General features: G+C 52.0%; 1 protein-coding gene across 4 annotated transcripts in view; it reads right to left on the bottom strand.

The window, feature by feature from the left end:
* Positions 1–1010: 1010 nt before the first annotated feature.
* Positions 1011–15988, bottom strand: part of ST3GAL3 (ST3 beta-galactoside alpha-2,3-sialyltransferase 3) — a 147896-nt gene continuing 132918 nt past the window's right edge. For all 4 annotated transcript variants that reach the window (XM_042873568.1, XM_042873569.1, XM_042873570.1 and 1 more), the window contains one exon: positions 1011–4302. In XM_042873568.1, the coding sequence (XP_042729502.1) occupies positions 4213–4302 (90 nt within the window). In that variant the 3' untranslated portion in view covers positions 1011–4212. The remainder of the gene's footprint in view (positions 4303–15988) is intronic.

The following is a 15988-nucleotide window of genomic DNA, read 5'->3' as shown; positions in this document are numbered from 1 at the left end:
AAATCCCAGCTGCTGCCAGTAGCTGCCTCCAAATCACCGCTGCGTCGGCCCTGCAGGGCTGGGGCTGTCCCCATGTCCCCAGTCTGCTCTGACGTCTGTCCCTGCAGGTGCCACCAGTGCATGAGGCAGATGAGGCTGACGTGCTCCAGCAGACGACGTGGTGTGACAGAACACATGTGGCAGAGAGCTGTGACGCAGATGGGCCGGACTCTTGCATCGTCCCTGCCTGGTGGCGACGTGGCTTTTCTGGGGACGTCTGCTACCAGCAGCGTCTGTTTCTGCCAACCTGGCTGTCCCCATATGCCCCGCTCTCAGGCTCTGTGCTCCTGGGAGCACATTTGGGCTGCCCCAGGCTGGTGGCAGCAGTGGCTCTGCTTATAGGGCCAGGAAGAGCAGAACAGGAAGGAGTGATCTGTGCGTCTCCTCACTGGAAGGGATCTGTGACCTGCAGCCACACACTGGGAGCCGGCTGTCCCTGCACTGTCCCACCAGTGATGGCAGGAAGCCACCGCCTGCGTCTGGCAGACCTGTCACCCACTTGGAAGCGGCTGTCCCAAGCAATGAGACTTGTCCCATGGCTCTGGAAGCTCCCCAGAACCGCCAGGGTTTGCAGCAGGGGTCACATCCTCCCTCTGGGCCCTGGCAGGTGTTGGAGTCGGTCACAAGATCGGCCCCCGGCTTCCTAAACTGCTTCCTTCCTGGACTCTGCTGCGGTGAGAAGGTCAGCGGGCTGGACACCTGCCTTCAATGTGCTGCACCCAGCCCTATGGCTGCATGGTTGGGAGCAGCCCCAGTGTGAGGAGACCCAAAGAAAGACTCAGCTGAAAGACTGCGGCAGCTGGGACACCAAACAGCTTTGAAATACACATGATGTGCACCAATGCTGAGCCCTCTCCTATGCCCTCGGTCACAAGGCAGGAGGAGGAGGTAGCAATGAAGGTAATGGGTGCAGCCTGAGCCGGGGAATCCCTCTGCCCACCACAGGCAGCAGAAGAAAGAGGCCACTGAAGCTTGTTTGATAGCTTTATTGCTTCTGTGATATGACTGAATTGATGTGACATAAGCCGGCTTGAAAAGCCCGCGAGACTCCCACCTCCCTGCCTAGAGGGGAAATTAAAAACAAACAAACAACAAAAACCTGCAGAAACTAAAACTAGTTTTAAAAACTCATTGAGTTCTTGTACCTCAGTGTGGCACAGTACCGGCGAGCTCACTGCACTCAGAGCAGGTCCCTGTGTCACCTCAGGCTGCAGAGGAGCCCAAAACTGGGAGGTGGCTGCATGGCCTGCATCAAAGGACCAGGCTCCGGCCCTGATGCAGTCCTCAGCCCCAGCCCTGCACCAGCAGCACAGCCACAACACAGGCATGGGGCTTCCCCTGTCCCCACCTCTCCCCTGGCAGATTCCCTGCCACTTCAATGGCCTTTCTGCACGGCAGCGTGGCAGAGCTGTCAGGCAACCCCGCTCTATATTTAGGCCTTGGAGAATTCCCCTGGGCTCTCCTTTCCGAGCTGAAAAAGGTGAGTCATGGTGAGGGAGAGGCCGAGACTCGCATCCGTCCCACTGACCCTGCCCTGACCCGTGCACCGCTCCAAGCTGGCAGGACTGCTGCGTTTCGGAAGGCAGGAGGTGGCTGCAGGTGCACGCGAGGAGACAGCCAAAGGAGCAGCTGCCAGGAGTGAAACTCCTGGATGGGAGGTGGAACGGGCCAGCAGCACCCCCAGTGCCTGGCCAGAGGATGTTCTGTGGCTGCCCTCGTCTCACCAATGTCAATGAGACAGTGAGATGGAGGGAACTGTGGTCCCCCAGCACCTCCATCTTCTCTCCTTCTTCTTGCAGGTGGCCCTGGGCCATGTGCTCAGCTCCTGGGTGCCCCACCAGGGTGCCCAGAGTCACCTCCCCAGGCAGCAGGCACAGCTTCCCATCAGGACCTGTCCCCAGGCGTGGTGGGGAGCTGGGATGGCAGGGAAAGCAGAGCTTCCTCCATGGGCCTGGAGCCAGTGAGCTGGAACGTAATGGTGCCCCACAGCTTTGTAGTGTTCAATAAAACCAACTGAATCAAACTGATGCTATCACAGGTCTCCATGGGGCTCCCTCCACAGCACCTCTGGTGGTAGTGAGGAACCCAGCACTGACACCAAAGGCTCTTCACCCTCCTCCTGGCTGCAGCTCCCTGCTCTCTGGCATCTCAGCTCCTGCAGCACGTGGATGGGGCCCAGCACCACCCTGGGGCTCCCACAGCAGCTGAAGACTCAGTTCAAGCATTAAGGTTCAGCTCAGAGCCAGGTCCAGCCCAGGCCCCTGCACTGTTGCTGTGGCAGAGCCTCTGCTGCTGATGGTTCCTGAGACCAGACTGCCACAGAAGAATTGCTAAGGGAGGGAGAATACCCAAGTGAGTTATCTGCCACAGCAGATGCTCTAAATCTGCTGGAAAATCCATCTTTTTTGGGCTGGACACCTCATGGAGCATCCTGGGCTGAGCATGTACCTGAGGCAGCAGGGAGTGTCTGCCTGGCAGGGGAGGGGGACAGGAGTAGGGAAACTGGAAGGAGAATAGAAGGGTGAAACTCCCAGCATCCCTCTGCCTCCTGCAGCTTGTAATCCCTGGGTCCCTGCCTGCCTCTCCTGTACACCCCTGAGTCTTAGCCCTGGCAAGTCAGTGGGAAAGAGGCCCACGCAAGCCCTTCTCTTGAGCATCTCTTGTTCATACTGGGGACATGTTCTCCCTTCAGCTCAGAGCAAGGCAAGCTGCAGTCCTTGGACTATGCCAGATACAGCACCATGACCCAGCCAGCATCCCTGCAGGATCACCTTCACCAACCCCAGAGGTGGCCTTGACACAGGGACGTGGCTCAGAGGGTACAGCACAGTTTCCCTCGGCAGTCCCCCTCCTGCCCACGCTCTCCAGGTGGTTGAGATCATCCTGCTGTCCTTGCACTCAGCCACGGCGCTCAGTTTATTCCAGCCCCTCTGAAATACGTACACAAATCAAATGTGCAAATACTGCATCTTGGGACCAAGACAGCAAAGGAAGGAACATGCTCCTGAGAGCAGGAGGAGCAGCAGTGCTTGAGCAGCACAGGAGGAGCTTGGACATGAAGTGAGCTGGGGCCAAGTAGAAGGCGAGGCTTCCCAGCAGGCCCCCACACTTGTCAGCACGCTCCATCATTGCTGAGGTCACAAGTCACTTAAATAGGGAACACGATCGAGTCCGGAACATAACACATCTTCGGTGGCCTGCTCTTCATACACAAAGCTTCAGATCCTCACACAGCATCTGACCTCCTTCCAAAAAACAAACCACTGATCTCCCCCACAAAAACAAAGCAGGATGCTGTCCAGAAATGGTGACACCAATCTGCACGGACTCCACAAGGGCTCTGCACAGCAAGCACGGACCTGACAGCCCTGAGCACAACGAGGTGGACTCCGCAGTGCTGTGATGGGCAGGATGGTGGGTCTGTTGCAGGCAGAGAGCCACCAGTTCCCGTGTCAGGGCAGAGCAAACAGCTGTGGAAAACGCAGCCAAGTGAGTGGCTGCTGCTGCCGCTTCTACGTAGGAAGCGAGTAAAAGTGCAGAAAAACAAACCCGTGCTCATCTCCAATGAGAAGCTCCAAATGGAGAACGAGGGAAAGCCAACCTCCCTTTAAATTATAGCAGCACCAACAACACTGACGTTTTGGACGGATTTGTTTTCCTGGGGAAAGGTCTGAGGGCAGTGAGAATGCAGATGGAGCGTGGAGAGGCTGAGCTTTTCGCAGGGCTGTGCACAAGCAGACTTTGCTTTGCACCTTGGTAATTCTAGGATGATTTCAGCAGAGTTTCTTTTAAAAAATAATACTTTGTACATTCAGGCACTGCTGCCTCGGAGCAGCGTCACCTCCCATTTGGCACAAATCGCTTTACTCACAAACCTTTCTTCTCTCTCCTGAGTCTTTCCTGTTTAATTCTGGACACAGAAGATCCGTCTGTGATGCAGAGTTTAAGAACTGCCCACTCAGCCCCTCGCCCGCCTCCTGCCAGACCCAGAACTGGAGGCAGCAGATGCAACCCTCCTGCAGCCCGGCGATGCGAGAGGGCCTTCCCAGAGCACCCGGGCATCTCTGTGTGTCTCCAGGGAAGTGGGATTCTTGTGGGGGGCTGCCAGTGCCTGCTTCCAGAGCTGCAGCGTGCGTCTTCCTCTCCTCCCTTTGAGGCAGGGGCTGCAGCCACTCAGATCCCACTGGTCAGGTCCGTGATGACTCGGGCTTTCACCAGCTTCCTCAGGAACTCCTTCTCCCGTTGGATGTTGTGCGTCCAGGACTAGAAGGAAATGGGAAAGACAGAGGTCACCAGCTATCCTAGCCATGTGTGCTTCCACACCTCACATCGTGGGAGGCTTCAGCTGGGGCAGGGCAAGGAGACAGGCCCTGGTGCCACCAGAAGAATCACTGCAGTCCAAGGACCTTCTCTGATCAAAAGCAGATAAAGCCAGCAGTCAGACTTGTGTATCTGAGGCAGGGGTTGGGTGAACCTTTTTGACACTGTGAGATCTGGGCACCTCAGGTACCTTCACCTTGGGCAGACATATCAACACGTGTCCAACAGCACAGCATTAAGACCCATCTGTGTGTGGAGGATGCTCATCCTGAAGCGTTAAAGATTTGTTAGTCACATGCCTGATCTCACGGAGTTCTCTCCTGGTGTTGTGTGCTCCTCAGCATTGGATTTCTACAGCAGGGCAGCAGCCCCTGTCCTGCCTCCGCCAGCCCTAACAACAGGAAATTGCATGCTAAAGGTTACGCTAATACAATGAGAAGGGTGAAATGGTCACATCTCCCAGCCAGGCGTTTCAGAGCAGTGATCGCTATGGCTGTTGGCAGCCCACCCAGATGCATTCCCTGCAGCAGGCTTTAGCAATGATCACAGCATTTGCCACCACCCCACTGCGCTTGTACTGTTACAGCACTTAATGAAAGCAGTGAGTAATTTGTCCCCTGGGGAGACAGACAGCAGGGAAAAGCAACTTTCCCCAAAATCTTCCTGTGAGACAAGAATGCCAGGGAAAGGATTCACGTCTCCAGCACGGTGCTCTGGGCAGCAGGTACTACTGGCTCTAAGTAAGATCTGGGATAAAATCGCTCCAGGAGAACTCCCCAGAAACGGCTTCAACCAGCAGAGAGAGGGCACTTGGTCAGCTGGGGGCTCGTGCACAGTGCCTGCCATGCAGCAGCACCTGCACTGACAGCACAGCCCATTGCTACGAGCACATGGCACTGGCAGAGGCAGCCAAGTGTGCGTGTGCTGCTGCCAATGAACAGCAAGTGGCTGTCTGCTGGCACAGGGGTTGTGCTGTGAGATCCTCAGCTTAGTGAGTGCTCTTTCCCTTGCATCCGGCTGGGCTTGTTCAGAGCCCACCTGGAGCATCAAGGAGCCCAACTGCTCCTGACAGCACAGGCTCATTCCTCTCTTGTGTCTTTCTTTCTCATCAGACAGGGGGAGAAGCCAATGGTTTTACCCAATATGACCTCCGTACATCCTGTGCTACACAGTGACATACATGGAAAGTGGAGCAGCAGCCACTTCTGAGCAAACTTCAAACATCAGCTCAGGCCACAAAGCGAGGAGGCAAACTGCTGTGAAAGGCACAAGCAGAGCAGGAATCTAAGTATGGGAGGTGGGTGACAAAGCTTTGGGTGATACAACTGCACTGCCTTATACCACAGCCAGGTCTGGCTCCTGCACTGCACACCAGGCTGCTGGCCAGACGTACAAACGTCAAGCTGATCACAGCTTGAGGTTTGTACACAGCAACATTAGGGCTGCTCTGTACCCTGGCCACAAGCCTGTTTCCAAGCAGAAAGCCACATGTAAGGGAAATCCAGCCTCCCACCTGATCCATGGCTATCGCTGATATCTGTGGCAATGCCTTGTGGTTGAACATATGACCACAGAAGCAGAGGAACGGGCTTCTGTCCCCTGCAAAGAGCACCCGCAGAGCTTACAGTGCAGTGCTGTGCACCCAACAGCACCACAGGAAGGAGGGATGCAGCATGTCTTCAACACCAGCTCAGGTTACTGATTGCAGGAGAGGGACTCACCCCACTGACAGACAGAGCTAATCAGGCGAAGGAGACTGCATTCCAGTGTGAGCGGCTGCGGGGGGAGAAAGATCTGGAGCAAATTTTTCAAACCTGCCAGTGAGAGGCAGGCATCTCGTTCCCATCACTACTGAATGGGGAAAGGCAACAAACTGCACTGCAAAACCTGCCTGGGAACTGAGTGCTGCAGATGCAGAGAGACGATGCTCCACATCCATGCTGCACGCAGCAAAGTGCAAAGAACCCCAAGCATGGTGCTGCCAGCAACGTCCCATGAAAGCCAGCCCTCAACAGGCACACGTGTACTTTGGGGCCAGGACCACACTAGGGCTGTTGTAGGGGAAGTTCTCTGTATCACGCTGAGTATTTGCCACCACTTGTTGGGTAAGATGAGGTGCTCAAGCTGTCCTGGTCTTCTTTCAGCTGATGCAATGTCCTAAGCTGCAGCAGGGTGGTAAGGGAGAGGCAATGCTTTGACCACCTGTGACTCCACAGACAGGACAGTACTGGCAGTGCTTGTTTTGACATTTTAGGCACAGCAAAATCCACACCTGGAGGAGGATTACATGAAGCAGTCACGATGACAGCAGCTTATTCCTGATAGCATTGCTGCAACTAAGCCTTTTTTTTCTGCCCTTGAATGCTAGTTGTGCTTAGGCTGCCCTGGCAAGATGCTCACTGCCCCTTCTGATGGCTTTGTCCCTCTCTTCCCATGTGCACTCATTTCCTATTCCTGTATTCCCAGAGCTCTTGCCCTAATTCCTGAAGCCACACCTCAGCGTCACAAGTAGCAAACTCCAGCTACTTCCCTGTGAATCTGCACCTCCAGAGCCCTTGTTGTTTGGGGACCAGCTGGGATTTCCTTTGCTCCGGGTCTTTCACCGATTAGTGGATGCTTGCTCTTTTCTGTTGCGACAGCAGCAGGTGGAGAGCTGCTCTGTGGGCACATGCCCTGTTATGGCTGTCTGTTCCACAGGGGCTGCACTCGGACTGATGTATGATCGTTTGCTCACAGTCATTAGATCTAAATGTGTCATCAGTTAAAGCTGCCTTTCAGGACTACATGGAAATCCAGCAGCACCAGAACCACTGCTTTTTTTCTTGATGATCCCATGAGGAAGCCCAAAACATCCTCTGTCTTTTCCAATGAAGCCAAGGAGAGTATTTTCAGATTAAGAAAACGTTTCAGAAACCACCCCAGCAGGAAGGTAAGTCACCATCTGCAATCAATTACAACTGTGGCAATGGCTGGGCTTCAGAGTACGTCTTATCAAATAAGTTGCAATACCACAAAATACAGGAAGATTAAATAAGAGAGAGTAAAGTTGACAAGGAATGCACTCAAGGAACAGAGTAGATTCTAAAGGCAGAGGTTTCTCACTCGTTACATCCTCTGTATTTCTGCAGCTCAGCAGCATTTATTCCTGAAACTCACACAGAAGCAGTTCACTCTTTCTAGAATTCCCTTCCTTGAGTCTTCCCAGAGCTGCATCTGCCTTTTTTCTACATCAATAGCCTCACATCCTGAATTGTCCTGGCACTTATTAGTACTTATCTAAGTACTTCCCTCCTCTGTTGTGTCATTGCCAAATAATGCTTTCTCAAATAGAACCAGAATCTCTGTTCTTGTCCCACACTGAATGAGCCTCCATTCATACTCCCAGGTTTCATCCCATTTGTTCCTGTTCTTCAGGTAACCGTGGTCTTCCTGGATGATCTTTTGATTCCCTTTCTGTTCACCACACCTGGTTTTGTATCATCACAAATTCCGCTCGCACACCACTGCCTTCGGAGCCAAAAACCATTAATGCAAACACTACACATGACCTCCTCTGGGGGAACTCCCAGCCTCCCATTGAGTGCTGCTCTTTGTTTTCTCCTGCACAGGGACTATTCACATACAGGTGTTGCACCAACCCGTAGCTTCTCAAGCTTAACTAATAATATCTCACGTGGCACAGTTTCACATGCTTAACTGAACTTCAGATGACTGATCTACTACACTTCCTCTGTCCCTTGAATGATTTTTTTTTTAATCAAATAAAGATATTAAATTAGTTTTTGTAACCCTCCTTTGGTAAATCCATGTTGTGTTTGCTTTCGGGATTTAATTATTCTTTCAGTCAAACTCTGCTCTGAAGTTCTGAATAGCACCTCTGAGGTCAGATTGAGAGGTCTGAATCTGACAGGGAAATTTCCCTCACCTCACTTCCATCCCCCCCAAAAAGAAAGGAAATGCAGGTATTATGTCCACTATAATCTAATCCTGTGGAACCACGTGTAACCTGATAGAAAGACCTTTTCCTCTGGACTTGTGGCTTAATTGGCTCAGCAATGCAGTGCTGGAATGGAGATGCCCTAGACTTCCTCACCCACAGCATTGCCTCCACCAGCTTTCTGCCTTTCACTACTGACCCAGTCACGTTCTGTCCCTATGAGCTTCTCACCACAAGTCACCCTTTCCCTAGCATTCACCACATCACTTTTAGAGAGGTAACACATTCATTTGCACAGCTCCTGCTTAGGCTCTGTAATCCCTGTGCCTTCCGCTGCTTTCACTTCCCTGGATGCCACAGCCCTCATAATTCTTTCCTTGTTTCCATATCGTTTTCCTTTGCATGACCTAATTCAGCCTGATTTTGGCTAGTTTCCATTTTATTGCTGTCCTTTCTGTCCAATAAGCTGAAGTCTTCTCTCTTCCTCATGCTTTCTCTTGCTCCTCCAACTCCACTCCAAAGCAACTTACCAAGTTTCATCTCAAACCTTTTCCTATCACAGAATCACAGAATCACAGAATCACAGAATTGTAGGGGTTGGAAGGGACCTCCTGAGATCATCGAGTCCAACCCCCCTGCCAAAGCAGGTTCCCTACAGCAGGTCACACAGGTAGGCATCCAGGCAGGTCTTGAACATCTCCAGAGAAGGAGACTCCACCACCTCCCTGGGCAGCCTGTTCCAGTGCTCCGTCACCTCACTGTAAAGAAGTTCTTGCGCATGTTTGTGCGGAACTTCCTATGCTGCAGTTTCCAGCCGTTTCCCCTTGTCCTGTCTCCACTCACCACTGAAAAGAGTCCGGCCTCGCCATTCTGCCCCCCACACCTTAGATATTTATAGACCTGGATCAGGTCCCCTCTCAGTCTCCTTTTTTCAAGGCTGAACAGACCCAGTTCACTCAGCCTTTCTTCATTGGGGAGATGCTCCAGGCCCTTCACCATCTTCGTGGCCCTCCGCTGGACTCTTTCCAAGAGATCCCTGTCTTTTTTGTACTGGGGAGCCCAGAACTGGACGCAGTACTCCAGATGAGGTCTTACCAGGGCAGAGGAGAGGGGGAGGATCACCTCCTTTGACCTGCTGGCCACGCTCTTTTTAATGCACCCCAGTAAGCCATTGGCCTTTTTGGCCACAAGGGCACACTGCTGGCTCATGGCCAACCTGTCGTCCACCAGGACACCCAGGTCCCTTTCCGCAGAGCTCCCCTCCAGCAGGTCATCCCCCAACCTGTACTGATGCATGCAATTATTCCTCCCCAGATGCAAGACTCTACACTTGCTTTTGTTAAACCTCATCCGGTTTTTTTCTGCCCAGCTCTCCAGCCTATCCAGGTCTTGCTGAATGGCAGCACAGCCTTCAGGCGTGTCAGCCAATCCTCCCAACTTCGTATCATCAGCAAACTTGCTGAGGGTGGCCATTATCCCCTCATCAAGGTCATTGATGAAGATGTTGAACAAGACCGGACCCAGCACAGACCCCTGAGGAACACCGCTAGTTACAGGCCTCCAACCGGACTCTGCACCACCAACAACGACCCTCCGTGCTCTGCCAGTCAGCCAGTTCTCAACCCACCTCACTGTCCACTCATCTATCCCACACTTCCTCAGCTTTGTTATAGGGATGTCGTGGGGGACAGTATCAAATGCCTTGCTGAAATCAAGGTAGACTACATCCACTGCTCTCCCCCTATCCACCCAGCCAGAGACAACATCATAGAAGGCTACCAGGTTGGTCAAGCACGACCTCCCCCTTGTGAACCCGTGCTGACTACTCCTGATAACCTCCTCTTCTTCCAGTTGTCTGGAGATGACATCCAGTACAAGCTGTTCCATCACCTTTCCAGGGACAGAGGTGAGGCTGACTGGCCTATAATTGCCTGGGTCTTCCTTCTTGCCTTTTTTGAAGACTGGGGTGACGTTGGCTATCTTCCAGTCTTCAGGCACCTCCCCCGTCCTCCAAGACTTCTCAAAGATGACAGAAAGCGGTTCAGCAATCACCTCTGCCAGCTCCCTCAGCACCCGTGGATGAATCCCATCGGGTCCCATGGATTTGTGAACATTGGTGTTGCCTAGGCGCTCCCGGACCACCTCTTCCCTGACTAAAGGGAGGTCTTCCATTCCCCAGATCCTCTCACTAACCTCCAGGGTCTCAGATTCCCGAGAGGGAGCTTTTGCACTGAAGACAGAAGCAAAGAAGGCATTCAGTATCTCCGCCTTCTCAGCATCCCCCGTTACCAGAACACCCCCGTCACTTAGCAGGGGAGCCACATTCTCCCTAGTCTTCCTTTTACTGTTAATGTACTTGAAAAAACCTTTTTTATTATCCTTTATCCCCTTTGCCAGATTTAATTCCAGGCGGGCTTTAGCCTTCCTTGTCGCATCCCTGCAGACCCTGACAACATTCCTGTATTCTTCCCAAGTAGCCAGATCCTTTTTCCACATTTCATGGGCCTTCTTCTTTCCTTTGAGTTTGTGCACGAGCTCCTTGCTCATCCACACAGGTCTCCTGCCACCCTTTCCCGATTTCTTCCTCACAGGGACGCACCGATCCTGAGCTTGGAAGAAGAGCTGCTTAAATGCCGACCAACTCTCACAGGCCCCCTTGCCTTCCAACACCCTAGCCCATGAGACAGCTCCAAGTAGGCCCCGGAAGAGATCGAAGTTGGCTCTCCTAAAGTCCAGGATAGCAATCCTACTTTTTGCTTTACTTCTTCCACTCAGGATCTTGAACTCCACCGTCTCGTGGTCACTACAACCCAAGCTGCCCCCGACCTTTACTTCCCTGACAAGCCCTTCTCTATTAGTGAGAATAAGGTCCAGCAGTACCCCTCTCCTCGTTGATTCCTCAACCACCTGCATCAGGATGTGTCTTCAACACATTGCAGGAACCGTCTGGACCGCGCATGCCTGGCCACATTGCTTTTCCAGCAAATATCTGGATAATTGAAGTCCCCCATAAGCACCAGCGCCTGGGATCGTGACGCTGCTTCCAACTGTTTGTGGAAGGCAAATCAATCTCTCATCAATTCTCTCTTTGTTAGAAACATGAATCACAATTTTTGCACTTTGGAGAAAAGGAAAGAGGAGAGAGGAGAGAGAAAAGAGAAGAGAGGAAAAGGAAAAGGAAAGGAAAATTTCAAATCCCCTCTACAAGGAGTTGTTGAGCTGCTTGATGCATCCACTCTTGCCTTTCCATTTAATTTCACAATGATGGTGTTGATCAAGGTTTATTTCCAATGGCTCTCTCCATGCTTGCTAAAATCAGCTCTGGAAGGATATCAGCTCTTCTTGTCCCCTTGTGGTTGGTGACAGAAGCAGCACTATGAAATCTGGGGATACCTGGGCTCCCTCTGGCAAACATGATGGCTTCAGTGTACCTCTGTGACATTACCCATCACAGAGGGCTGCGTTCAATGCTGGGGTCAGCAGCTGTGCTCCAACACACTCCTGTAGATCTTTTATTGTCTTTCTCTTCATCACAACTTAGTTCTGCTTTTATCCATGCCACAATCTTCTCTTCCCTGCGGTTAGGGCTCAGTGATGCCCCAAAGGCATCACCATATTTTGTCTCACCTAACAGTGCAATACCTGTGCTGCAGTAGTGACTGCTATCCCACCAATCTTTTCTAGACTTCTATTGCACAGACACAGCCCTTACGCACACGAACGGCACATGAGGCCTTCGTTCCGCCGAAACGCTGTCAAACAGGTGGCTTCTAAACAAAGACAAAAATGTATAAACCTCATCAGTCATCACTGTGGGCCCCAAGAAAAAGCGGTGCCCTTTCAGAGGTCCCCCTGCCCCAGCCCCTAACCTCCCCCTCCAGAGCTGACCTCCATTTCAGTGCGCACCATTCCCTGTACTCCAATGGCAATTCATCAGCCGGGCTCGAATGGCTGTGTTTTCAGTCTATAAATCACTAGGCCAGACATCTGCCCTGCTTTCAAAGGAGTTTTGTTCTTCTTGTTGGCTACCGCAAACTTTTAGGTGCTCGGAGGCCAGAAGCAGCCTTGTCACCCCCTCCCAAGCAACTTTCCTTCATTTAAAATGCAAAAGACGGCTTCACAGAGAGAGCCCAGATGATAATAAAGCACTATTGTTTGTGTCTCTATAGGCTGAGGCTCCAAACGTGATGTTTGTGGATCATTCTGAGAGGTGGGGAGAGGCAGAGACAAAGCTGTGTGTCACTGCGTGCTGCAGGCCACCTCCCTGGGCCTCGTGACAGCCCTTACACACACTGAATGAGAAGTGTTAGGTGTCCTCCAGCATCCCACAATACAGGGGAAGCCTGCTGCCATCAGAAAGGAGCCATCAAAGGCGGCATGTGGCCTTGCCCTTGGGTCAGGCAGCAAGGCATGAGGTGCCGGGCACAGCTGTATCAAAGGGACTGCCACCTCCGCAGCGGCGGCACTGCTGCTTGATCTGCTACCGCGCTGAGAGGGACAGCAGTGGGCAGCCACCAACGGATCTGTGCCGATAAAAGGGCAGATCCCGGCTCCGGGGCTGGGGAAGGCAGGGTGTGCTGCTGGGTGCAGGGCAGTGCTCGCAGCGGAGGGGTTCTGGGAGCTTTGTTCTGCTGATTTAACACAGCCTCCTGCTCGCTCCCTTCTAAAATGATTCCTTCTTTGCCTCACCTCCATGACCACGTTTCTTTTCTTTATGCTCCGGGAGGATCTGAAACTTCTCCTACATTAACAGACAGTGACCTGCGACAAAAACATACCTTCATGGAGCGCTAAGGCAGGAAGCACCAGGGGACCTGAGCAAGAAATTAAAATGCAGTAAATGATAAAAAATAAAAAAATCAGCTCGACAGCTCATCACCATACGAACAGAATCAAGTGAGCATACACCTTGGCAAGGGCTCGCTCATCTTCTGTACAGCATCCAGGGAAGCAGACAAGGGTCGAAAGCTGTTACAAGTTATTGGCAATAGGGAAAATAGGAAGTGAAAGGAGATAACAAGCTTAAACCTTCCACATTTTGTAAGTTGAAAGAAAAAGACAGGATCAGAACTGAAAAATAATGTGCAAGAATTCACATAGTGGTTTTCCAGTAATAGATGGGGAAGCAGTGGGCCCACACAGCTCATAAAACCCTGTGGAAGTTCTTTAGACAGGACTTCAGCATCTCTCCTTTCTTCCAGAGCAGGAAACGACCGTTCAGGCTTCAGAGTCTGAGATGTGGGAAGAATTGGAGGCAGCTGCCTCCTGCAGTAGCAATAACAGCAGAGTTCTGGACCTGGAGGGCTTTCACCCCAGCCGGGAAAGCAAAGACTAAGCAATACCATACACTCAGGCTGCCTGTTCTGACTCTTGGAAATGCAACCCTCCACAGAGCAACAGGAAAAATCACATTCATTTCCACAGAGATTTTATCACCTCAGACTTGGCATGGGAGAGGCATCTCCGCCCAGCTGTGAGCAAGCGAGCACATTTTGCTGGCTTTTTTTATGTAATCAGAACAAATTCCTTAGAGATGAGTCACAGGGTTTCGGGGGGTGTCCGGGGAGATGTCAAGATGGCCTCAAGTAGAACTCAGTGACACACCTCACCATGGGACCCATCCCCTGCGGGCACTGGGCAAGGGAAGGGGATGGACGGATGTTTCCGGGAGGATCTCCAAAGCCACACGTGTGGCATCTCCAGATCCAGCACGCTGTTTTGTTTACATTTCTTCTGTGAAGACAGTGATGGTTTCAGGGTGGAGCTGGAGTGCTTCCCTGCAGCTGCTCCTGAGGCTCAAACACTGAATATTGCTCAGTAGTTGGGGCTGAAGGAGCCCGCCAGTCGGGTTGCGGGATGGGGTTGTGCTTCAGGAGCCATCCAGGGCCATGACTGCCCTCTTGTCATGAAACTGTAGGTATTCGATCCATCAGCGAGCCACAGTGCCTGCTATCTCCACCTTTGTTTAACACTTCCAGCTTCCCCAGAGTCTGAGATGAACCAGACCTAGATACAGTTCTGGAGGTCCAAAGGTAACACTGAGAAAAACGTTATGGAGACTGATGGGCCTTTGGGTATAGGAGCAGATGGACCAGATGAACGCCTTGGTGGAGCCTGGCTCTGGGTCAGACTCATTTCACTTGTACTGATGGCGAGGTTTGGCACAAGGTGCCAACAAGGTCAGCCTCCAGATTTGCAAACCACACGCAGGGCTGTCTCTGAGCAAAACGTGCAGAGCATGTCCAATCTAGAGTGGGGCAAATCTGCATTTGTGAGTTATCTGAGGACAACTGCAGAAGACAACTCAGCTGTCATGCCCTTCACCTTTCAACTTCACCCTCAGGTGACTAACAATTACCAGCTACCATTAATATTAAATGGGAGAGAAAGAAATACAATCTTCTTCCTGCTCTTCACATTCCACAATATCACAAACAATTTGTCATATAGGGAGGGGCAGGGGCAGGAGGAGCATTAATTATTGATACTTGGGAACAGATGGCTTTTCTTGTACCAGGACAGCGAAATATAAGAGGAGACTGTGGGCGAGCATGTGAGGATTAGATGGGCAGAAACAGATCAGATAACCAGCCTTCACGTGGAACAGGAACCTTCCTCCTAGAACCAGCCCTGCAGAGCTCTCATCAACGGCCTCAGCTGTAGAAACAAACCCGCTGACATCTGAATTAGTGAGGCTTCACCAGAACCTTTCAACGCTCCCTCACCTCCGTACAGAACATCTAGGGCATGACGACTGACAGCTTCCAGACAGCAGAGCCCAGTCAAACCCAGCACAGGCTGGTCTCTCTAGGAGACCTTACTGGTTGCATTTCTCATGTTCACCCCCACCTACTGCACTGTGCTGTGCTGAGACCACATGCTGTGTTCAAGAGTGACTCCCTCCTGTCTTGTCTTCCACCGGCTTCTGCTTCTTGCTCAGGTGCTGGCCTCAAGAATCAAAGATCCAAGCAGCTTGCACACGTGTGACAGGGCTCAGGGTCCCATGCATACTCACATCAGCAGGAACTGATAGTGCTGCAGGGGATGGCAGGGAAGGGGCAGAGAAATGGGAAGCTCACTCACAGCAGAGCTTGTACTTTTTTTCTCACTGCAGACTCCTCTTAGTGGTGCTTCCTGACTTTTCCCTCTAAGAGCTTTTCTGCTCCCTGCTGACGTCTGTCAGCTTGTGAAGCAAGGGGGCAGGTGAGTGTAAGAGTAACACAGGGTGCTGCAGCCCCCTCATTCCCTCTGGTATGCTGTTGGTTGTGTGTTACTGCATCAGTGGCTCCCAGGTGAGGCCCTTGAGCATTTTAACTCTTCCCTTGCAGAGGACCAGAGATGTCATCCAACTCCTTTTCCCACCAAGCCATGCAAAGAGAGCAAGACTTCATCCTTGTCAGCTCCCACTCTGACATCAGCGACACTTTCCAGGCTGCAGAACAGTCTTGGCACAGGACACAGGCTGTGAGTGTCCCCACATTCAAGAGCTGACCGTGGGACTTAATAGCCTCCTTAAGACACAAGAACAACTGGGTAAGAGAAATTTGGCACAAGGGCTCTCCTTACAGTCCTCCTTACTGTGGCCATAAGCAAATTGCCCAGCAAAGAATCAGATCTGGGCAAGTCAACATGATACCTCTCCTACTACTGCAACAAAGATATTCCTCAGATATTGCTGGCTCAGGGATTTCA

This window comes from Lagopus leucura, unplaced genomic scaffold (genome assembly GCF_019238085.1).
Source record: "Lagopus leucura isolate 7727_CA_CO unplaced genomic scaffold, USGS_WTPT01 Super-Scaffold_100009, whole genome shotgun sequence".
Taxonomy (NCBI): domain Eukaryota; kingdom Metazoa; phylum Chordata; class Aves; order Galliformes; family Phasianidae; genus Lagopus; species Lagopus leucura.
This window is presented reverse-complemented; position numbering and strand designations above follow the sequence as displayed.